This window comes from Carassius auratus, chromosome 19 (genome assembly GCF_003368295.1).
Source record: "Carassius auratus strain Wakin chromosome 19, ASM336829v1, whole genome shotgun sequence".
In the NCBI taxonomy this organism is placed as follows: Eukaryota; Metazoa; Chordata; class Actinopteri; order Cypriniformes; family Cyprinidae; genus Carassius; species Carassius auratus.
Genome location: NC_039261.1, coordinates 20,800,048 through 20,824,169, shown reverse-complemented (window position 1 = coordinate 20,824,169; position 24,122 = coordinate 20,800,048). Strand labels below are relative to the sequence as shown.

The 24,122-nt window shown below is 33.7% G+C and overlaps 2 protein-coding genes across 5 annotated transcripts in view; one reads left to right on the top strand and one right to left on the bottom strand.

Moving 5' to 3' along the window:
• The first annotated feature begins 315 nt into the window (after window positions 1-315).
• On the top strand, window positions 316-1,575 carry LOC113119781 (60S acidic ribosomal protein P1-like). Its single transcript, XM_026289437.1, has 4 exons — window positions 316-534; window positions 1,094-1,168; window positions 1,261-1,372; window positions 1,458-1,575. The coding sequence occupies exons 1-4, from the start codon at window positions 463-465 to the stop codon at window positions 1,538-1,540; spliced, it is 342 nt and encodes a 113-aa protein (XP_026145222.1). The 5' UTR covers window positions 316-462; the 3' UTR covers window positions 1,541-1,575.
• Window positions 1,576-2,268: 693 nt separating this feature from the next.
• LOC113119735 (focal adhesion kinase 1-like) overlaps window positions 2,269-24,122 on the bottom strand; it is a 58,553-nt gene continuing 36,699 nt past the window's right edge. Inside the window, exons 15-34 of one of the 4 annotated variants that reach the window (XM_026289367.1) lie at window positions 23,459-23,476; window positions 22,914-22,970; window positions 20,434-20,531; window positions 19,450-19,534; window positions 19,092-19,192; window positions 18,898-19,013; window positions 18,724-18,824; window positions 18,468-18,557; window positions 16,820-17,024; window positions 15,690-15,801; window positions 15,526-15,600; window positions 14,135-14,245; window positions 13,932-14,039; window positions 10,309-10,371; window positions 9,386-9,394; window positions 9,028-9,058; window positions 7,903-7,997; window positions 4,800-4,955; window positions 4,631-4,711; window positions 2,269-3,028 (exon numbers count right to left, since the gene is read on the bottom strand). In XM_026289367.1, coding sequence (XP_026145152.1) covers window positions 2,783-3,028; window positions 4,631-4,711; window positions 4,800-4,955; window positions 7,903-7,997; window positions 9,028-9,058; window positions 9,386-9,394; window positions 10,309-10,371; window positions 13,932-14,039; window positions 14,135-14,245; window positions 15,526-15,600; window positions 15,690-15,801; window positions 16,820-17,024; window positions 18,468-18,557; window positions 18,724-18,824; window positions 18,898-19,013; window positions 19,092-19,192; window positions 19,450-19,534; window positions 20,434-20,531; window positions 22,914-22,970; window positions 23,459-23,476 — 1,958 coding nt within the window. In that variant the 3' untranslated portion in view covers window positions 2,269-2,782. Of the gene's footprint in view, window positions 3,029-4,630; window positions 4,712-4,799; window positions 4,956-7,902; window positions 7,998-9,027; window positions 9,067-9,385; window positions 9,395-10,308; window positions 10,372-13,931; window positions 14,040-14,134; window positions 14,246-15,525; window positions 15,601-15,689; window positions 15,802-16,819; window positions 17,025-18,467; window positions 18,558-18,723; window positions 18,825-18,897; window positions 19,014-19,091; window positions 19,193-19,449; window positions 19,535-20,433; window positions 20,532-21,616; window positions 21,641-22,913; window positions 22,971-23,458; window positions 23,477-24,122 lie in introns of those variants that run through there. The other 3 variants (XM_026289366.1, XM_026289364.1, XM_026289365.1) reach the window with 3 other exon arrangements.

Here is a 24,122-nt window from a genome sequence, read left to right as displayed (position 1 = left end):
ATTTTAAATAGAATAGCTTAATTTTATAGTACCGTGGAATTAACATCTGATGAAATCGCTGCAGCTGAGAGATTTTTTTAAATGTTTATAAGACGAAATATATTTAAATTCATTCATATTTTAAGGTTTGATTTTATGTTTTGCTTCTTGCGCATTTTCCAGTTATATATTAACTGTATATCTGAATTCAGCGCTCTCATAAACACGCGGTATACACAAAGTAATTGACAGACGAGACGAGCCAATCATAGCTTCCGTTTTCTACGCTGATCCCGCCCACTGAAATGACGCACAAGGCTATAAAAGCCATCGCTCCGCCTCCGTTCGGCCCTTTCCGTTCACTGACATCGCTGTGTTTGAAGGTGCTCGGTTCTTCGCACGAAGCTAAGGCCTTTGAATCCGGCGACTAGCACCGTCAAATTTAGCCATCCACGTCTAAAACCTTAACCCGCTGAAAGAACAATGGCATCCGTGTCCGAACTGGCCTGTATTTACTCCGCTCTCATCCTCCACGATGATGAAGTTACAGTCACGGTGAGTGTGAGGGATTTGAGCCGCGGATTGAACATCCGGGACACCGGCACACGGTCTCCTCAGATAATGAGCGTTTTACATTTCCATCTAACTTAGTTTATTATTTTCATGTCTGGTGTGGCATTAGAAGCTTAATCTGATGTGTTTCTTCGTGAAAACAACAGTTTGAACGCGTTGTGTGGGAAATAGTAACGTAAACTTACAGAAAAGCGCGCGTTTTCTATGTGAGTGTTAGCCTATTTTACGGTCTTAATCAAGGTAGTTTTAAGTTTAACTTAGACTGTATTCATCACCTTGTAACATTTCTGTACCATGATAATGTCACAGTACTGAAGTAACGTTATATTGAATGATGTTGAGCATCACAATATCGTGTTGTTTACATGTGATACTATGGTATTAATTATGGACTGTCTGCTACTTACTACTATGCGTTTTTTGACCGTACCATGATTAGCATCTGATATCATCACTTTATCTTTGTACAGCCACAATATTACTCCTGTTAGCAAAGCATCCAGATAGGGTCATGACCTGATGTTTTTGGTTGTGTTTGCAGGAGGACAAGCTGCTCGCTCTGATCAAGGCAGCTGGTGTGTCCATCGAGCCCTTCTGGCCCGGTCTCTTCGCTAAGGTGCGTGTGTTTCCCAGTCCATGATGGAAACCCTTGAAGGTTCATGTGGTAGTGTCTTGATTCTGAGGTGTGATGTCACTTCCTGTGCTCAGGCTCTGGCCAGCGTGGACATCGGGAGTCTGATCTGTAACGTGGGAGCGGGTGGAGGAGCTGCTCCGGCCGCTGCGGCTGCTGCTGCTGCTCCTGCAGGTGGAGACGCTCCAGGTGACGCTCGCTCTCCTTCACATGCTTCCAGGTGATTCATATACACAGACCCACTCTCTGAACTCGTTTTCTGTTTGCCTTTCAGCCAAAGCGGAGGAGAAGAAAGAGGAAAAGAAAGAAGAGTCTGAGGAGTCTGATGACGACATGGGCTTCGGTCTGTTTGACTAAAGCAGCTCTTTTAATAAAAACATTGAAACTCTCAATACTGTCTGTGTCGTTACTGGGTTAGGGTTAACCCAACTGTTCACTTGTTCTAAAGAATCTTACGTTTGTTTACACGTCTTAAAAACATGAGATGCTAATGTCTCATTGGTTCAACCATTCTTTCTTGCATGTGAAAACTGAAGTTTCTTTAAAAAAAAAAAAAAAATACATCTTTTCTGTATGAAGTAGTTTAGTGTCCAAAAAAAGCAGAGGCAGCCTTTATTAGCTGGAAGCTTAAAAGTCTAATGTATTTTGTATATTTTTAAAGTTAGGCTTATATTTGTATTATTGAATAATCAAGAGACTAATAATATTGTCCAACATGATTATAATATAATGCTTGCCATGTTTCTTACATGACGCAAAGGGACTTATTTTGATACAAATGTGTTAAATGAGATATAATTTATGGAATCTAAAAATAAATATTCATTACATAATCATGTTTTCTTGGCATCAAATAAATTGAATACTCATAAATTAGCAAACGCTTTTTTACCCACAGTATGTTTAATTTGATCATGATTTTAGACTATTTCTGAGCATGAATAGAGTTTCTAGAAATCAACAATTATCAACTAAAATACTAAATGAAATAACTGATAAACTGAATCATTCAAACTCAACCCAAAAAAGTTCAGTCTAAAGAACTAATGAGTCTCCAGCAGACACAAGACCAAGACACGTACAGATAAAGATAACATTTTATTTGTTAAAAGATCTGTACAGTTGCTTCTTCCTGAGAATAATTTATTTATATCAATGACAAAACAGATTTCACGATTGTTCTGTACACAGAATTCATTCTAGTCCCTAGTGTGTAGTAAAAAAAACAACAACAACATGACATGAGTTACAGAATTACGTCTCTTCAGATGAATTCAGAAGGCAGCTTCGATTATAAGAGTGATCAGTGTGTGCTCAGATATGTGTCTATATTGGCACTGGGATTTCCCTCGGTTTCATACAATAGCTGTGATTCCTTAAAAACGATCTGTTAAACATGACTCTGGTTTGGTTTGAGTTTCTCGGAGGATGTTGTTAAAGCACCTTGACCTCCGAAGTCTATAAAGTCATCAGTGATGTCGAGAAACCTTTGGATTTGTTTCCAGCTGCAGATTCTCCAGCGCTGAGAAAGTTCATCTCTGGATAGAAGAGAAAGCATGCTGCTGCGAGCGGATATAAAGCTCTTCGTCTGCTCTTGTCTTATGAAGGTGTGTTTGTGTAAGGTGAGCTGTGTTGAAGGTCCGGCTGATGGTCCAGCATCTTCAGCCGAGCCTGGTCGATGACGTCCAGCAGGTTCTTGGCGTCGACGGCGAGCGCGTGAGCCGCGGTCAGCATCTGCTTCTTGTAGTCCTGCTGCAGACTGGTCAAGACGTACTGCTGCGCCAGACGCATCTTACTGATGAGCTCCGCCACGTCTGAGTTCAGCAGCTTCTGAGCCATCTCGATCTGACACACACACACACACACACAAGATCAGAAGATACCAGGCTTCAGAACATAGCTGCAGTCAACAAAACTACTTTTCGGAGTACAAGTCGCATCACTCCAAAAATACATCATGATGAGGAAAAAAACATATATAAGTAGCACTGGACTATAAGTTGCATTTATTTAGAACCAAGAGAAACATTACCGTCTCCAGCCACGAGAGGGCGCTCTATGTCTTCAGTGTAGACTACAGGAGAACTGAGCAGCATAGAGCGCCTTCTCGTGGCTGGAGACGGTAATGTTTTCTCTTGATTCATTTTTAGTTCGTTTCTCTTGGTTCTTGTCAAATTAATTTTGATCAATAAGTCGCAGGACCAGCCAAACTATGAAAAAAAGTGCGACTAATAGTCCGGAAAATACGGTAAGCATTAAGGGCTCTGTGCTTCACTGTGCTAAGATAAAAGCTTGATGGTTTAAACATTTGAAAAAGAAGAAATATATATACATATTATTTTAACTTTTGTATTTTTATTTTATATTGAAATATTATAATATTATTTTGAATTAATACACAACATAATATTAATTATTTAGTGATAACAATAATAATAATAAACTTTTTTATTAATAAATAAAATTGAATAATATTAAATAATAAACTATTTATTCATTTATTTTATTATTTAGTCATATTAAGATGTGAATCACATCATATGGTCTAACCCTAAATAAAAAGTTTTTTTTTTTTAACTTTCAACTTTTTTTTTTCCGCCATATATTTTAAATAATAATCAAAAGTTTTATCAGGGGAAATCCAATTTTCCCCAAATCATGCGTCCTGAATTTACAATATGATATAAAAAAGCTGGAAGAGATATAATGCAATTAAATAATTACCTTCATTATAAAATGTTATTTATTATTATTATTCATGTTTATTAGTATGGAGATGAAATTCTTCACATTTCAAACTATAGCATGCCTGTAGTATATTGAGGCATCCAGTGATCATCTCCAAAATATCTCTAACTAAATAAATAAATAGATAAACTTTTTTAGTACGGTTTTTCGTTTTTTTATAATTTTTTTTCTAAATACTGCTATTTATATTTTATCTTATTTTTTTATATTTTATCTTTTATCTTATTGCAGTTTTAGCTTTAGTTCAGTTTCAGTATTTATTTAATTCTAGTTAGGAATTTCAGTTAAATTTAGTTTAGCTCTTGTTTTAATTTTCCTTTTTTTCCCTTCTCATCTAATATTTATATTTTTTTTCAAGCGTTAGGTTTAGTTTTAGTAAATGATAATAACATTGCAGCAAAAACCAGTATATGAAAATATTATATATATATATATATATATATATATATATATATATATATATATATATATATATATATATATATATATATATATATATTATTATTATTATTATTATTATTTCAAATCAAATAATACAATGGTTAATTGGTCATTAAATCTTTAAGTAACTAAATTTAAAACTGTAGCCTGTTGTCCAAAAGAATGCTATTGTTGAAAATTAATTTTGTCATCCTTCATTATTCTGGATACAGATTTGTTCCCCAAAGAGCACAGATGAGTCCCTGATGTGACTCTGACCTCTCTGTGAGTGCTGGCCGGTAACACCGGGATGGTCTCGTCCACCGTTGCTAGTAAAGTCCTCAAAGCAAGTCCAACATCCTGAGAGGAGACACCAGAGACACTCATCAAACACACGTCACACAGAGACAGGCGTCATGAGAGTATCCCAGCATGCCCTGCTCCTGACCTTCACCATGGGCACGTACTCCTCGGGCGGCGCGGGCTGGATGCGGCTGGACATCTCGATCACGGCCCTCACCAGCCCCGTCACGTTCTCATACACCTTATCACTGGAGCGGTCCAGGTTTGCTGTGGGAGGAGGACTGATCTCCTGAGGCTGGATCTGAGAGAGAGGACAGCACTGTATCAGTTCACCAGCAGGGGGCGGGAAAACACCAGCAATGACGACAACCAATCCTCCATCAGTTTACAAGATTTGATTGGATATGGAGTTCATTGAACAAAGATCAGATTTGATTTATTAGGTTTCAGTGATTAGACTGAAAGAGCTACATTAGATCTTGAAGAACTCAATATTGAAATATTTGCTTTTAATTCATTTTAGTTATTTACTAATTTTAATTACTTTTCAAGACTTAAAAAAATATACCACAATTATAAACTTTGCCAAGTTCCTTTTTCTTCAGATCAAATTTCATAAACGTTATTCGTTAGGATGCTGAGGATTAGTTTGAAGAAAAATGATAAAAGATAAAAGTAAATAAAGATAAAGATAAATAAAAATGATAAGGATACAACTTTTATGAAGATGTAAAATCATCCACAGTCCCCCTTTTTTTTTTAATAGTCAGATGAAATGCAGGTAAACAAATACGACATTTAACCTTTTTTTTTAGTAAATATTTGTTTTACTTTATTTTTATGATTTAAAGTAATATAAGTGCTTCTTAAATGAAATTGCCAGATTATAATTGATAAATCTAAAATAATTTATGGTTCTCTGATGTCAATTAACAGTCACATTTAATGTTTTTGTTTTAGTGAATATTACATTTTGATTGATTTTATTAAAAATATTAGTTTTTTCATGATTAAATTATTTTTATAAATCATATAATTTATAATATAAATACAACAATTGGAATAAAATTGGAATTTTAAGTGTATGTCATAATTATCATTAATAAATCTATAATCATATATTCTCTGATTTGTATTATTGGTCACATGCAGGTCAACAAATACAATGTTTTTTATTTTTTAAATAAAATAAAATTGTCTAAATTTTTAAAGTCTTCATTTGTTTAATTATCATTCTATTTCATATATTAGTAAAATATAAATAAAATGTTTAGGATAAAATAAAACATTTTTTGGAGACTATCATGAAGATTATCATGTACTTTATGTTCAATTAAAATAGATTTTTAACAGAAATGATTCCCATGACACACATGTACTGAAAAACATCTATTGTTGACTTTAATCAGATGAGTGTGAGAAGACTAAACACACACACACACACACAGACACACACACACACGCACACACACACACACACACACGCACACACGCACACACACACACACACACACACACACACACACACACACACACACACACACACAGGTCTTACCCTCCAGGGCTACGTGCAACAGTGCATCAGAAAGCAGGTGAGCGTGTGTGTTGTGGAGGAGAAGCGGATGCAGGAACACAGAACAAATGATTAATAATGCAAAACAAGCAAACAAAGCCAAACTGATAAAGTCATGCAGCTTCAGGTTCAGAGGAGGAGTGATCATGTGATCGTAAAGCAGCGTTCAGCTACAGAGGTTTCAGACGTCAGACCACATCCAAACCAATCTGCTCTAAAACACTCACCTCTTACACAACTAGCAAAAAAGACACAAATGCATATCTCTCCAAAAAATTGGAAAAGTACAAACACTAGAGTTTTTAATCATATATTAATATTATATTTAAGTAGTATTAGTATTTTAGATCTGACTCACATCACATGATGTTTAAAGTGTTTAGCAGTCGTTTGCAGACAGGTGTGTGAAACACAGAAAAACATCTGAAAAACAAGTTCTTCAGTTTCTCTTCTGAGAAAAGACACGCTTTTTCTTCTTTCTGCTATCTTTAATCCAGCTGAATATCCAAACGCTTCTCAAGAGAATTGAGAGGAACGTTCAAACAACAGGAAAAATGAAAATATTAAATAGATCCAGGCAAAACTGACCTCTTATATAAGAGCCAGGAAAAAATAAACAGCTCCCAAAAAATTATTGGCAAACTTGTGTGTGTGTGTGTGTGTGTGTGTGAGATGGGACATGACCCCTGTGATGTTATTTTAGTTAACTTAAACTAAAAATAAATCCAGAAAATAAACATTTTTGTTACTTGAATGAAATAAAATAAATAAATAATTCAACTCATTTTTTTTAAATAGTTGGCACCATTTCTCATATTCTTTTAAATTATACTAAAACACATAAATATACAAAAAAAGAAATAAAATAAAAACCTTAAAATTGAATTGAAAAAATAATAACTCAATTTAAAATGTAGAATAATATTTTTTGTAACTTTCAGGATTTTCTTTTTTTTTTTGGCCTGAAAATCACAGCCATCAACATTAGAAATATAAATACATAACCATTCTTATCTCTTGAACCTCTTTAAATGATATATATTTATATTCAATGAACAGTTGTCCCAAATGAAAATAAACATTAACTGAAAGACGTTGTACATTTGTTTTATTTCAATTGGTTTCCAACACACCATTTTTCATATTCATTATGAAAAATAATTATTATATACATTAAAAAGCTAATAAAAAAGCTAAAACTGTAACTATAATGCATGCATAACTTTAACTGAAATATAAAAAAAACAAAAAAAAAACAATGTTAATAAAAACTATAATAGATGATGAATAATCCTGAAAAAACAAGAGGGTTAGAAAAACTCTTTCTGTGTTCAGGATGGATGTGGGTTTTTATTCGCTGAACTTTAGGTGCACTACTGAGTAAGCGTTTGTGCCCTGATCAGTGTGTGTGTGTGTGTGTGTGGTGGTTTCTCTTGGAGGTTTGGCTGGAGTGTGTTCTGCTGACGAAGATCAACTCTATCCGAACTCGATGTGTATGTGTGTGTGAGTGTGTTTGCAGGAAACTCAAGGGTTCGTGGAGTTTATTGTGCATTTAGCAGCATGCAGAACACAACAGCCAATCAGCATGCTGCACACATCTCATCATTCACCTCTCAGAGACGCTCACACAACACCATGCCTGCTGAAGTTAGTCAGTTAGCCGAGTGTAAAGTACCTTGACCCCCTCGTTGTAGCTGTCCGCGGGGTTCAGGTTGGTCAGGTGACTCGGAGCGCCGGGACGCGGCGGCTTCTTTGGAGGAGCCACATGTTCTGATGGACACCAGAGGAATTAAAAGATTCTGTTAGAAAACTGTTCTGATTTAATGCAATGCTTCCAAAGCTGCTGAGAAATGCACACCATTCTATATTAATGACACTAATTACCATGTTGCCTGACAACTGCAAACCTCTTTGGCATTATAATACCATCGACTTATATATAAAAAAAAAATATTATATATATATATATATATATATATATATATATATATATTTATATATATATATATATAGCTGTAACATAGCTCTAAGCTCTAATCATTAAAATTAAAACTAAAAGACTTTTGAAATGTTTTACTTTACATGAATCTAAAATATATTTAAGAAAAAATTAATGATATAATTTTTTTAGCACTTGTATATATATATATATATATATATATATATATATATATATATATATATATTTTTTTTTTTTTTTTTTTAATTATTATTATTATTTATTTATTTATTTTTATAATTTTTTGGTAAAAGTCTTAAAATAGTCTCTCTTACAGGGCAGTCTTTCTTATTTTTGATTTATACACTTACTTATTGTAAACAAGTATCCATGTAATTTTTATCATTTTATTAAAGCTTGGTATATTTTATGAATCATCATGTTTATTTGTAGAAATTTCTTTAACCTCCCTAAATGATCTGTATATATATATATAATTTATTTATTTATGTATTTATTTATTTATTAATATAACATAGCCAAAACTACATGTAAAGGTAATAAGAATTAAATAAAGCACAAAACTCGGTATTAAACTTATTAAACTGCTAAATTTCTATAATAAAATTCTAAGTTAGTTTAACAATAATATTTCTAAAATTAAATATTACAATTATATATTTGAGACTTTTTAACACCAGAAACATTTTAGTAACAATTTTGTTTTTTAAATAAGAAAACCACACAGGTTTTTCATGACCTGGTAAACTCTGGTTCCAGAGACAGCAAAAAATCATTCATTGCTCAGTCACTGTATAAGTTGTATTGAAAATGTGTGTTCATGACCGGCTGTGTTCGTACCTGCTTTACCCACGGGCTGATAAATGTGCTGCTTCCCATCTGAAACAAAACACAATCACAATCACAAACCAGCGTTTAAAACAGCTCCTCCTCTGCTCTCTGCTTTTACAGCACACTGGGTTCACGCTGCCCACCGGGGCCCTGTGGAATTGTGGGTAGCTTGTGGGAAAGCCAGGCATATTTCAGGTTCTCAGAGACCAAATCCAAAAATGAGTCTGACCCTCGAGTCGCAGGATCTGCTGTAATTATGGCCTGCAAACGAGGCTGCTTTCTGAGGCTCTTATGACGCCTGTTTTTCACTCTTTACACATCAGAGAGGATGATCTGCCACAAAAAAACCCAACAATGTCCGTTAAACTGCCCCTCCCTGTGTGATGTCTCCTCTCAGGCTCTCAGATTCCTGTAGTTTAGCTCTAAATTAATTCCTGTCGCCGGTGTTTGGAGGATTCTGGCCGAGTGTGATCAGTTTTACTGGCTGCGACTCAGACAGGAAGTGAGAAACAGATTGTGTCCTCGCCGTGGCACTGTAAATCTCCCTCAGGGAAGAAACAAAACAAGCAGGGAATTATGGGAAGTCACTAGGGCTGCCCCCTAATAGTCGACTAACTGTTAGTTGACCAGAAGAGACTTTTTAAATTTTATAAGTTAGTTAATCGCAAAAAATGTATGAATAAATAAATCAATAAAAATGCACACATTGGTGGACTCTTTTATTTTTGCTCGTACAGATAAGAGTAATACAAACTAGACTCAACGTTTATTTGTGTGCACTCAGAATAACAACAAAACATTGTGCTTTTGTAAAATAAAGAGAGCAAACAGGATGCGCTTTCTGCCGTCTCGGTCTCCATGAACTTGAATTAGAAACTGAGAAACTCTGTGTATATTTGTCTTACAGACATGGAAAAAGGTATATCTATAGAGAGCGAAATGTCAGTTTTCTAATTAGCCAATTCATATGAAAAACACATATTCTCAGATTTTGTAATCTGCATTAAAAGTGCAGACAAATGCATTCATGTGAAGATGCCGAGTCAGTGTCACCGACTCCATCTCTTAAACCGAGAACAAAGAAAGCACTAGTTTATCAATATATACTTTAAATGTTAATGCAATCTCCTTAATGTTTTTCCCTGATACATTCAGCATCATTACTTCTTCTGTGGCAAGCTTTATGGGTGTGCTTGAGAGTTTATAGCCTATGTAGGCAATTAAAGGCTCATTATTATAATTTAAATGGTTCATTAAATGAACGACTAAGTCGACCAGAAAAATGTTTACCGGGGCTTGGAGAGCGCTGTCCTCGCGGTCGATGCTGCCCCTCGAGTTCCTCGACTCCGGCTTCTGAACAAACACAGACCATCATTCAAATCAACAGATTCATGACTGAAATCATGCAGCATTACAAAGAAAAAGATTTGTTAAATATTTATGAGATCACCACATCACATGACTGATGAATTCCACTGACTTTTCCAGTCGTTTGTGATTACTGGATTAAAAATCAGCATTAAACAATATAAAAAAAATGTGAAAGTATTTCAATTTAGAAAAGTAAAAAAAAACATTTATGGAGTGATTTCTAGTCACTAAAATATTTTACAAATATTAGATATTCTATATTTACTGAAGAGATTTCTGCAATTTAGAAATGAAAAATAATTCTCACAAAATTTTAATAATACAAACATAAAAATACATACATACTAAGAATAACTAGAACTAAGAATAATAATAAACACATTTTTTTAAATATCTGTAATACTTTTTTATAACTATATTTGATTGCTTTTAAATATTCCATTTAAAATTGAAATTTTTTAAATGTTAAAAACTTTAATTTTTATTTTCACTGATTTTTTTTTCATGATGTTAAGATTATCGCAATTTGCTAACTTTTTATAATAACAACAACAACGAACATTTTATTATTTATTTACCTGTAATATTTTATCAATATTTAGAGCTATTGTTTAAAATGTATACATCATATATATAATATAACATAACTTGCATATAATTTATTTTAATTTTAGAAATGTTCATAACTTTTTATATATTATATTAATTGCATGACTCTTCCAAGCTTGGAAATCACAAATGTAAAATGTCCCAAAATCTCACAGTAAAACTAGCATACTATGCATACTATTACTACTAATAAACAATTCATATTTATATATGTCTGTAAAATATTTTATAAACATTTAGACCTTTTTTTCTCTATATTTAAATATTTAATGTTTTAAAATGTAAAACTATTATTTATTTTTACTCTTTAATTCTACTTTTTAACATTACATTCATTAGCATGACTTCCAGGCTTGTAAATCACCATTTTAAAATTCCTTAATATATCCACTTTCTGATCGGACAGATCTCAAGACTTCACAAACCACACACGAGGAGCAACAAGCCTCACAAACAAATAAACCAGCGATTTCATGCACAACAACACATCTACAAAAGAGCTTCCCATCATCATCCCTCACTGAGCGAGTCTAGTTACCGTCTTCCCGAAACAGAACTTGAAGAGATGCATCCCGTGTGCTGAGCGTCCGAGGGAGAGGAAAGAGCGAGCTGTGTGTGTTTCCATGAGAGATGTGAGTCTGGAGGACACTCAGAAGAGCCTCTCTCTCTCTCTCTCTCTCTCTCTGTGTGAATGGTTTTCCTCTCTCAGACTCCCTCTCCCTCTTTCCTCTCGGTCTGTCCTCTCTCTCTCTCTCTCTCTCTCTCTCTCTCTCACACATCCCACGCTTTCCTTTCCTCCCGCTGGTTTTACACAAACAGAAGCAACTGAGCTCTCCTCTCACTCACACAGCACATACTGCTTGATAATAATAATAATAATAATATGCAGTATGCAAATGCGTATGCATGGAAAACCTAGACAAATGTCTGAATTTGCCAAGGATACAACTGCATGGAATACTGCATCCCACAATGCATTGCACTCGATTCGACTTTCCATTCCCAGAGCCGTGAATGAAGCCCAAGTGATATCGGTCACATTTTTTACTTTAATCAGATGGCTAAAAATAAAAGACATTTAAATGCTAAACTTTTTTTTTTTTAAATTCAAAAGCACTAGATTTTATTTTGTTTAGTTTGATATTTTTTTTTGTTTATTGCTTTAAAGCTGCTTTGAAGTAATTTGTACCGTAAAAATGAAGATTATTAAAACCATTAAAAAATAACTTTCATTACTTGAAATTAACTGAAATTAACTGAAAAAATATATATATAATAGATTTATTAAATCTAATTAATTAAATTAATTAAATCTATTAATACAAACACTAAAAAGCTAGTAGCCAAGACAACATTTCTAATTTTATTTATTAAAAATAATAATACTATATATATATATATATATATATATATATATATATATATATATATATATATATATATATATATATATATATATATATATAAGAAACAAATTAAAATAAATAATAAAAAACAATTACAAAAACTTTAACTGAAATTACAATTAAAATGGTAAATATAAAAACTACTTAAAATGTTGATTAAAAAGTGTAATATTTAATTGATACTAAAATAACACTGGTAAAAGGTGCCTTTATTACTAGACTACCTAAAACATGAAATGGCACGAAACTTAAACCATTTATTCATTAAACCCTACATATGTCGATGTGTACTGTTAGTGTGATACAGAATTAATCATGAGACTTCAGTCTAATTGCTCACTGTTGAACTAGGGTCAGTTAGTACACAGTAAAGCTGTAAAGTGCACTAGTCTTCTCTCCAGACACTCGGATTCTTTCCTTCTGAGAAAAGTATTTATTTATTCTTAATCACAGATTGACACGGACGGAGCAGATGCCAGTGAGAGATTTACGGCTGTCAGAACGGCTCCAAACACACAGGTTTCCACCGTTTCCCACAAACCTTCCCTGCCAAACCAAACGATGCCTAATGACACGCGTCCTCAGCGGCCGCCCAACTTTCCACCGGACCAAGAGCGCTATCACAGCCAAACCCCTCCTGACTACTGTCCTCAAATCTGTACGTGTCAATTAAACGCCTCTCAGGGAACTCTTCTCATTCCCACTGAACTGAAGATGTGATGCCTAAGATATCATCAGCTCGAGAAACACAGGGCCCTAGAGAAACAGTTGATGGCCGTCTCTGGTTACAGGTGCGCACAGATTTACAGCTTTGTTTTCGGGACTGAATTTGGGAGATCAGGACGTCTTCACTCTGTTCAGTCTCTTCCTCTGAGTAACAACAACAGAGACGCAAACCACCTACAAGCCAAAGCCAAAGAAAGTGTAGGAAGACAGAGTCATTTCATGATTTTTTTTTTTTTAATTCTTATTTAATTTTATAATTAATAATTAGTATATACTATAAGATTATTTTACAGTTTATTATATTTATTAATATATATTTTATTAAATGTTATATGTTAAATATTATTATCATTTTTATTATCAACTACATAATTCCTAATGATGTAATATTTAAAAAACTTAATATATAAAATAAATATGATTTTTACTTTCACTCTAGAAATTCACTCTCCAATTTAATCTTTAATGCTGTCTTGAGATCACATTTACATGTTTTCTCATTTAATATTACTTCTGCTACTAACAATAAAACATGTTAACCTTTTAATAATAATGTTTTAATATTTGTATATCAGTTTTCTAAACATTTAAAGGATTTTTTTATTTAAATATATAATTAAATACAATTTGTATTATTATTATTTTTTATTAAATACTTTACTTCTTATTTTTACTGTAGAGACTTGCATGACTTTTTAAGTAAATGAATCTGAATGGCTATTGCATGCATGAAAAATCACAGTTCACTTGTAATAATAACAACATTTGTAAGAGAGAGACAGAGGGAAGTTGTGTGAGCACCAGGAAGCTCTCCTCCTGCTCCAGCCATCTCTGGTCCTCCTCCATCTGCTGCTGCTGTTTGATGAGCGTCTCCTCCATCAGGTGACTCCGCCCCAGAGCGCCCCCATCCTGACACACACACACACACACACACACCAGCATGAGTCTGACCCCTGACCCTGAGCGCCGCTCATTCACACAGAGCGTCCCGTCTCCTGGCTCACCTCCATGTTTGGGGACCACACGGGCACCTCCTGTCTGTGATGGTTCCATGCTTCATGTGGGTCGAGGACAGACGCCTGTGGAGGGAGTCCTGCTCCGGGATATCCAGACCCCTTCACAGAAGACAACACATTTACATTTATTCATTTAGCACATGCTCTTATCCAAAGTGCCACAGTAAAATCTGTAAACGAGTAAATAAATAAAAATTAGTTGCATTCTTAAAATTCAATAAATCATACTGTAGCGATCAGTATTAATTATATAATATTTGTATTTATTTTTTAGGTTTTTATATTTTCACATTTACATTTTTTAGTAATTTTGTTATGCACTTTGTTATTTAATTAGCTTTTCATTTTATATTTCCATTTGTTGAATTTATTTTTATTTTCAGTTAGTCATTTTAGTACTTTTAGAACCTAAACATATTTCCATTTTTAATATAATATTTTTATTTGATTATATGTCATCTTTGATTCTCTTTTATTTTTATATCTTCTGTTTAGCATTTAAATTTGGGCAAATTTTATTATTCACTTTGGTCATTTTTGTTATGTGCTTTTACCATTATTTTGTAATACATTTTATTTAGTTTTAATTTCTTTTAATTTTAGTTTTTTTAAATAGCTTTAATATTGCGTATTGCATAATATCATCTAATATTTGTATTTTATTTTTGTTTTTTTTACATTTACAATTGAGATATATATATATATATATATATATATATATATATATATATATATATATATATATATATAAAATATATTTAGTTTTTCTATTTAATCTATTATTAAATAGATTTATAAAACTATTTTATTTATGTATTTATTTTTAATTTTTTAAATAAAATACAAGTATTCAATGAAAAACAAATTGAAATAAGTTTTCAATAAAAGATAAAAATAAAATTTTTAAAATATTTAGTTTTATTATTAAATATTAATATTAAATACCTTTCAATGCTGTACCATTTTATTTTCATTTCTTTCTTGCTCATAAATGTTGCATTATGTTATGTGTGCGACTCTTTAATTTCTTTGCTTTCAAACATTAAAACTATAGAGAAAGTGGAAAACTGCTGGGAGATCTTACACTTTCTCTTTTGTTGACAACAGATTTATAAACAATTCTATTTACAAAGTTAAAAACATGCAACCCTTGAATTCTCATGATTCAAACATCAGGTCAGAAAATACAGAAATCTGTACAAAATACAATAGACTGCATATGCATATAAAGCTGTTTGCTGAAATAAGTAAATTAATATGCCTACAAATATGAGTTGTGCAGTTGTCCTTTCTTCATGATCTTGCATCTCAGCATTACGGCGTGCATCTATATGTTTTGATGTGTTGTTTTCTGCTGATGTGTGTGTAAGTGCTGTCACCTGGTAGTGATTGTGTTGAGGACTAGGGAAATATCCATCGCTGGATCGAGGACTCGGGTAACCAGGTCTGCTGGGCTGTGAGATCAAAACACACTCCGTCAGATCTGATCAGGGACAGAGCTCTTTCTGTCTCACACAGAGAGCAGATGTGATGGAGATCTGACCTTCGGAGGAGCCTCGTCTGAGCTGCCGGCGTCCCAGGACACGGTGACCTGTCTCCTCATCTCCATACGGAAACGCTCCTCCTGCTGGGCCTTCTCCTCGTCCAGGATAGTGCTGCAGAGACACAGAGAATCAGCAGAGAGCAGAGTCAGTGTGATGTGCGTTACACAAGTGAATGTTTGACCCGCTTCAAATCTCTTCCTGACAAAGACGGGACGATTTCTGAGGACCAGGACAGAAAGTGAAAGCATACAACACACAGTAATTAATGCTTCACCTGTGTATTATATTCAGCTGCACACAGAATGAGCAAAAACTACAATGCCTACATTTACAATGTTAATATTAATTTTTATAATAAATGCATGTCTGCATCTTGAAAATCAAAAACTGCTGATATGCCAAAAAAAGTCAAATATTACCTAATATACTGATGCCAAGTATAAAAAAAAACAATGTGTATATATATTTAATAAAAAAAGAAAAATATTTATTATTTTATTATTTAATTAAAAAGGAAAATATATATATATATATATATATATATATATATATATATATATATATATATATATATATATATATATAATATTATAATATTTTTCTTTTTCACAAAATAAGACTTTTCTAATTATATAAAATATATCTGCTTTAATGCACTTATCAAATCAAAAGAAGTAAAAAATGCCAAGTGTTTTGTTTTAAAGACAAAAAGAAGTATACAAAATACATAATTTAATTTACGAACTGCAAATGAAGGGTTAAAAATGTGCTAATGCTTTATAAACTTGACATAAACAAGTTTATGAATACTTTTTTTCTCTTTACAAAATCTGTTTTAAGTGATGATTTAGTTTATGTGATTAAGTGATAATACAAGACATCTGCAGCTATCAAATGATAAAAGTTTAGTGTGATGCTATAGCAAAAAAGCCACTATTTTTGAACTAGCAGCACAAAGCTAGCAGAATGTAGCTCAGTAAGTCTGATGCAGGAGAGTGAAGGCTGAATGTTTGTGTTGATGAAGTTCTGCCGGTGAACTTGCGCCCTCTAGTGTCAGAACCAGAGAAAACTACACCAGCATCTGATCATCTGCACAGACTCAGCTGATGTACGGTCATCTGAGACTGACCTGAGCTGCGTCTTGAGCTCGGTGAAGCGCGGCCGTTTGCTGGGGTCGTACGCCCAGCACTTGGTCATCAGACTGTAGAGCGTCGGAGGGCAGTTCTGGGGCATCGCTAACCTCTCGCCGTTCTCTATCCGCCCGATCACGTCGTTATTCTTCACACCCTGGAAGGGCTTGATGCCCAACATGAGGATCTCCCACATACACACACCTGAGAGAAATCTGCCTCAGTCATCACAAAGAAACTCAAATAAAATATACAACTCAACAATTATTACACAACAGTGTAGTTTAATAAATTACATATTATATTTCATATTATAAATATATCATATCATTAAGTCATATTATATTTAAATGTATATTTAGGTGCATATATGTGTGTGTGTTTGTGTGTGAGTGTGTAGCCTATGTGTGTGTATATATATATATATATATATATATATATATATATATATATATATATATATATATATATATATATATATATATATACACACACACACACACACACACACACACACACACTTACTTACACAGACACAGGTTTAGGATCAGTAAGACCTGTAATGTTTTTTAAAAGAAGTCTCTTCTGCTCATCAAGGCTGTATTTATTTGATCAAAAATACAGAAAAAAAAACTTAATCATGCAAAATGTTATTAGAATATCAAATAGTGTTTTGTATTTTAATATCCTTTCAAATAAAACTTATTTCCGTGATCAAAGTTGAATTTGTATCAGCCATTACTCCAGTATAAAGTGTCACATGATCCTTCAGAAATCATTCCAATATGATTATTTATTAATAGAATTATCAATGTTGACAACAGTTGTGATGACAAATATATATATTTTTGGAAACTGCAATACTTTTTTCAGGATTTTTTGATGGATAAAAAGTTCAAAAGAACAGCATTTATTCGATAAAAATATATTTTCTAAGAATATAAATCTTTGCTATAACAATTTATCACATCCTTGCTGAATAACCTCCCATTTCTTTAAAAAAAAAAAAAAAAAAAAAAAGATTGGATGTACTGACCAAAAACATTTGAACGGTAGTGTATATTATTAAAAAAGATTACTAATTTAAATAAATGCTCTTCTTTTTAACTTTTTATTTATCAAAGAATCCTGAAAAAAGTATCACAGGTTCCAACACAACTGTTTCAGCACTGATAATAAATCATCCAATCAGAATGATTTCTGAAGATCATGTGACACTGAAGACTGGAGGAATGATGCTGAAAATACAGCTGCACATCACAGGAATAAATTAAAGTTTAATGTATAATAAAATAGAAACACATTATTTTACATCCTAAAAATATTTCACAATATTACATTTTTTCCTGTATTTTTGATCAAATAAATGCAGCCTTTGTGAGAAGAAACTCCTGTAAAAAAACATAAATACTTTAGTGATGATGCAAGTCTGAGTTCGGTGCAGGATTAATACATTAAAAGAATGAGAAAATCTTATAATTAATCTTATAATCTTAACAAGAGTCAAATTGATCAAATTAATACTTTTAACAATAATGTAAAAAACTAAAACAGCATTAACAAGAGAAAGATGGTGTTAAGAGAGCATGGTGATAGTGATAGACTGTTTCAATGCAGTATGCAATGAAATATAAATCAAGCTCTCACCGAACATCCAGACGTCGCTGGCCGAGGTGAACCGACGGAAGTTTATAGATTCAGGAGCCATCCATTTGATCGGAAGTTTTCCTTTAGAAGCTGGAAACACACACTAGTGTTCACACACACACACTATAAACACTCAATCATGCCTTGACTCTCCACCAGAGGACGCTGTGTCTTTACTCCGCTAACATTTCTGACACGCTGACAAACTCAAGTGCACTTCACGCTGTATGGTGTTTGAAAGTGCAGTCTGACACACCTTTATAATAGGAGCAGTCCTCCATGTATCTGGAGAGACCGAAGTCACCGAGCTTCACACAGTCTGTGGAAGACACCAGCACGTTCCTGGCAGCGATGTCCCTGCACAAAACACACATTGACCTCAGGGCACCACGAGCAGGAAACTGAGGAAAGACTGGAGCTCTTCAGTCACCTGTGCACGAAGCGTTTGCTCTCCAGGTACGCCAGCGCTGTGCTCAGCTGATAGGAGAACAGAATCAGCACGGACAGCTCCAGGTTGTACTTCCTTATTTGCAAGAACGACCTCAGCTAAAAAGAAGACGATTCCAGATGATTTCACAGAGTCTGAGATCTGCGCCAGTGTAAAGAATGAGAGCACCGTCTGACCTCTCCAAGCGTGCACAGCTCCATGATGATCCAGACGGGATTTTCAGTGATGATTCCGATCAACTTCACGATGTGCGGATGGTCGAACTGCCGCATCGTCACTGGCAATCAGAAAACCACAGATAATCTCACTGCATCACATGCACAACACGCTGATTTCAATCAGACTAGGATGCATCATCATGTGTTCAGATGGAACAGCTACGGTAAAAATACTTGATACTAGGGAGAGCATTGCATTAGCAAGCGCAAGGTTGGGGGTTCGAATCCCGGGGAACACATGTTAGGAGAAAACTGTTAGCCTGAATGCAATGTAAGTCGCTTTGCATAAATGTATTTCTTTTCTTTATTTACTCACGAGCTTCCTGCAGGAACTTCTCGCGCACGCTGTCTGAGGTGCAGTTCTTACACGTCTTGATGGCCACAGATAACGAAGGGTTCTCCTGTCAGGGACAGAACATGCAGCAAAAACTACCAGCATGAATTCAGGAAGATTACAAAATAAAAGCACGCTGTAGTAAAACCATACGCCCCAAAAAAACTGACATTTTAGTTCGTTTTAACAGCTTCAGAACACAGTACAGAACAGTAGGGAATAGGTAAAAAAAAATACATTTGGAACATCTTGAAAAAAAATTAAAAATGGTGAATATGAAACTTATTATAAATGTTATTATATTATATATTTACTATAATATTTTTTATATCAAATATACAGTTTAAATACAGTTTAAAAATATACAGTTTAAAAATAAATTTTTTTACAAATCATTTAATTGTTAACATTATTTAAAATGTACTTATTTGGATTTTTAAAAATAAATTGGTTGCCGATTTAGCCTGAATTAAGAGCTCAGTCTTACTATTAAACCTAGATATTGTATAAATTATTTGATCCAAATATACAAATTTTTATGAAATATTTATTATATAAAAATGTATATTCCATATACAATGTATTACATAAATTTAACAAAAATATTTGCTTGATCAATAGAGAGCTAGTCTGGGACCAAATGATAGATTGTACTAACCAGTAATCACATATTATATCAACGTTTCTGTTTTATAAAATTTTCTAAAGATATATATTTAAAACATACTTCTTAGCTTGAACATTGTTAAGAACAGGGTTTTAAGGTTGAGCTAAATGAATGCAGTCAGATCTCCTCTACTGCTCGTGTTAGGTTCAGTTTATGCTAAATAATAGTTTTGTATCATTTTGAGTAGTTCTCACTCTAAAACATGGGATTCTGACATGAACTGATTTAGGAAGAGAACTGAAAGGGCCACCAGTTTTATTCAGTTTGTTTGATTCATATTTGTGTGGACTGTTGTTTACCGGACTCATGTAAACCCCTTGATGGACGTCACCAAACTGTCCCTCGCCGATACACCGTCCCAACTCGATTCTGTCCCGCTGGATCTCATAGTCCTGAGCTACAGATGAAAAACACAAGAAACCACGCGTCAACATCAGATGAACCAGCAAACACAAACACTGATCGTCCTGTCATGAACAAAGACGTTAGTCAGAGTGGATGCCAAGATGAATTGTGAACGAATGAAGATGAAGCTGCGAGGGACAGAAGAACGGTCTCTACATGACAAAAATTGACTATTTATGAATATAAAGAAAACTTAAAACATTGAGACGACACATTGTACAAACTGCACATATATGCCAGGCTCATTTTTATTTATCTAAATCAATATTTAGTCCACTCTAACTAATGTACTGTACAAAACCTGTACAGTATCTAAAATAAGTCTTCAATAAAGTCCTGTGTTCTGTAGAAATTGTGATGTAACAAAAAAAAAGTAAAAAAAAAAAACCTTTAATTGAGAAATAAATATTTTTTAACATTTCTTTACTTTGATTTTTGAATATCAAAGTAAAAAAATATCTTAGTAAAAACATATTGTTGAATATTACAGAAAAAAAATAAATCATAAAAATCATAGTGAATCCAAACTTTTAAAACCAACAACAACATAAAAAACACAGCATTTATTAAAAGAAGGAAAAAATAACAATTTGTTTCTAAATGCAAACAAACAAACAAACACAAACTATTTAAAAATATAAATGAGCAAAAAAACTAAACAAAATAAAAAACAATAATAATCTATTGTTTGGCTACATATCAATGACTTCTGCAGGTTTTTTACTTAACGTATTTAATGTCAAAAACATATAAATTGGATATTATTAATAGTTCTATAAATATACATTATATTATAAAAAAAAATATCAAATAAAGATGCTTAATAATAATATTAAGGCTTAAAGATGCTGTACAGTGTGATTTGAATGTTAAAATACCTCTTTAATATCCCAGCAGCATCTATATTTTAGATCGTAGTAAACATGGGTTTGATTCCCATGAAATGCACAAAATTATTTTTTAGGAAAACCTGCGTTAGTCTGTGATATGAGGAGGAACCTGCTTCTTACACAAGCACACAGCAAAACTGAGACAGAGAAAGAGAAGGAGAAAAGAAAAACTGAAGGATGGTGTTACCTGTGTATAATCCAAAGCATTGGGCTGGTTGTTAAAGAGAAAAGTCAGAGATCGGCTTTTAGATCAGAATTAAAGCTCAAGATGAGAGAGAGAGAGAGAGAGAGAGAGAGAGAGAGAGAGAGAAACAGAGGATGAGATGTGGAGAGCTGCACACAGACATGTCAAACAGAGCTGCTATAAAACATGAATTACACAAACTGATAACAATCCCTGGAATATCAGCAATAAATGATAAACACAAAAAGAACTTAATATTACAAAACTTATTACATGTTGTTTTGCATCTCGCAAAAGCACAATAAAAATAATGTTTATAGTCCTCTGACGCCAAACATCTGCATTGTGATCATAAAATGTTTGCCTTTAAAAGACATTTAATACAGTGCCTGAGTCATACAAACTACTTTTTTGTGTCCTTCAGGAGCTCGACACTCTAACATGTTTAACAACTAAATGTTCTAAGAATATGTTCCCATTAAATTATGAAACTGTTATTTCAGAATCTTCTCAGAATGTTCAAAATGTCAGTTTTAAAAAAGCTTTCGGTTTTAGAACTCTGGAAACGTTTTTAGAATGTTACTTTTGAAAGTTCTCTGAACATTCCGAAAGTGGCAACATTTAAAAAATGGATACTAAAAGGCTTCAGTAAAAAGTTCCGTGAACTATAAACAATGTTTTAGTGCTAACGTTATGAGAATGTTATTTGACTGGAAAAGAGCAGCATGAACATTCTGCTAAACATCTGCTTTTGTGTTGCTCTGTAAAAAAAATGACAGTGAGTAAATAATGATAAAAGTCAGTGTGTGTGTGTGTGTGTGTTGAGAATCTGTGATTGTGTGTAAAGTCACACACTCGTGAATGTTAGTGTGCAGTCGCTGACTCACACACACACTCACTAAATCAGGACACATCACGGACCTCCAGTGTGTTTATATAAAGCCAATGCAGATTCAACTCCAAACCCTAAAAGGAACCTAGCAATTTTAGAGATGATTAATACTTTATGAATCCTTTTAACTGTTAAGGACGTCCCCGAGGCAAAGCTCAATCCAAACACATACACCCAAATGAAACAAACGCTTTAAAGTGCGACACAAATTGAGTTTCCAGACAGAATACTCTGGAATGTCAGAGCTGGAATACTTTACATTTCGTTTGCCGCCACATCAACAAACCAAACGAGCCAGACAGTAGGAAAAGAAGCTCAGGAAACGGTGAGGATTTGGACAGAAACATCTGGATCCCGGAAGACAGCAGTTACACGCACTTAGAAGGCGGCACGAGCGAGGGTACTTACTAGAGGGCATGGTGTAGGTGTCCTCCTCATCTATGATCTCTGCATAGTCGTCTGTTTCTGCAGGGAGAGAGCAGCAGCGGTCAGTATATTAAACACACGTAACCTTCCACTACACAAACTAGAGCCGCTCAAGCAGCCAAGAATCTCCTCCATCAAGACTCTCACACACTCAAACTCAAGTGCACTTCTCTCTTTTAAACTCTCTGAACTCAATCCGAGTGACTGTCTGCCCGATCGACCAATCAGAGAGCAGCTCTGAGGCTGAGCTCCAGAAAGACAAGGGGAAGTGACTCTTTCGTCTTCACGCTAAACAGATTTCATTTTGGTTTTTTGGTAGAGGTCACTCTCTTCTCTAAATGATTGCACTTGTGAGGAATGCAGGGAGCAGAAGAGACTTCAAGTGCACTTAAAGTGAAGCACACTCACATTTACACACTAGAACTAAACTAGAACCTATGCACGGCTGACTAGATTCCAGTAACTTTCCGAACACACACAAGAGTTAGTTAAGAGGAAAGAAATGAAGACTGCAGGTCAAACATTACCATCTCCGCTTAGATCTTCTGCAGGTCCATGCAAAGAACAGAGAGGAGAAAGGTTAGTTCACCAGCAGACATGAAACACATGAATGTGAAGCGGTTAACTGCTTTATTGCTCCTCTCTGGCACTCATTAGTGTGGGTTATATTGGGTTAGACGTGCTGCAGGAATGTGTGGGATGAGATTCAATTGGGACGTGGACACACATCTGCCTGGATTGTTCTGCCATGGCTCCAATTCAGTGCGCTTCGCATGGAAAAATCTCTCATCTTATTTTGGGGCAGGTTTTTATGTTTAATGCAATTTGCCAAAAAAAAAAAAAAACTGGGTAAGTCTCACAAAAAACTGTCATCGGCATTTCATCGCTAACACAAACACAAAACATATTTTGCACAAGGAAAATGAAGGCTACTGCTTTCAAATGTATCAAATCTGCTGCACTTTAATTTTAAATATTTATTTCCCCTCATTATAATAAAAAACTATATATATACACTAGTGCTGTCAAATGATTAATCGCAATTAATCACATCCAAAAAAAAGTTTTTGTTTATGTAATATATGTGTACTGTGTATATTTATTATGTATATTTAAATATACACACACATACAGAATATATTTTGAAAATATTAACATGCATTTACATTTATATATTTATATGTAAATAAT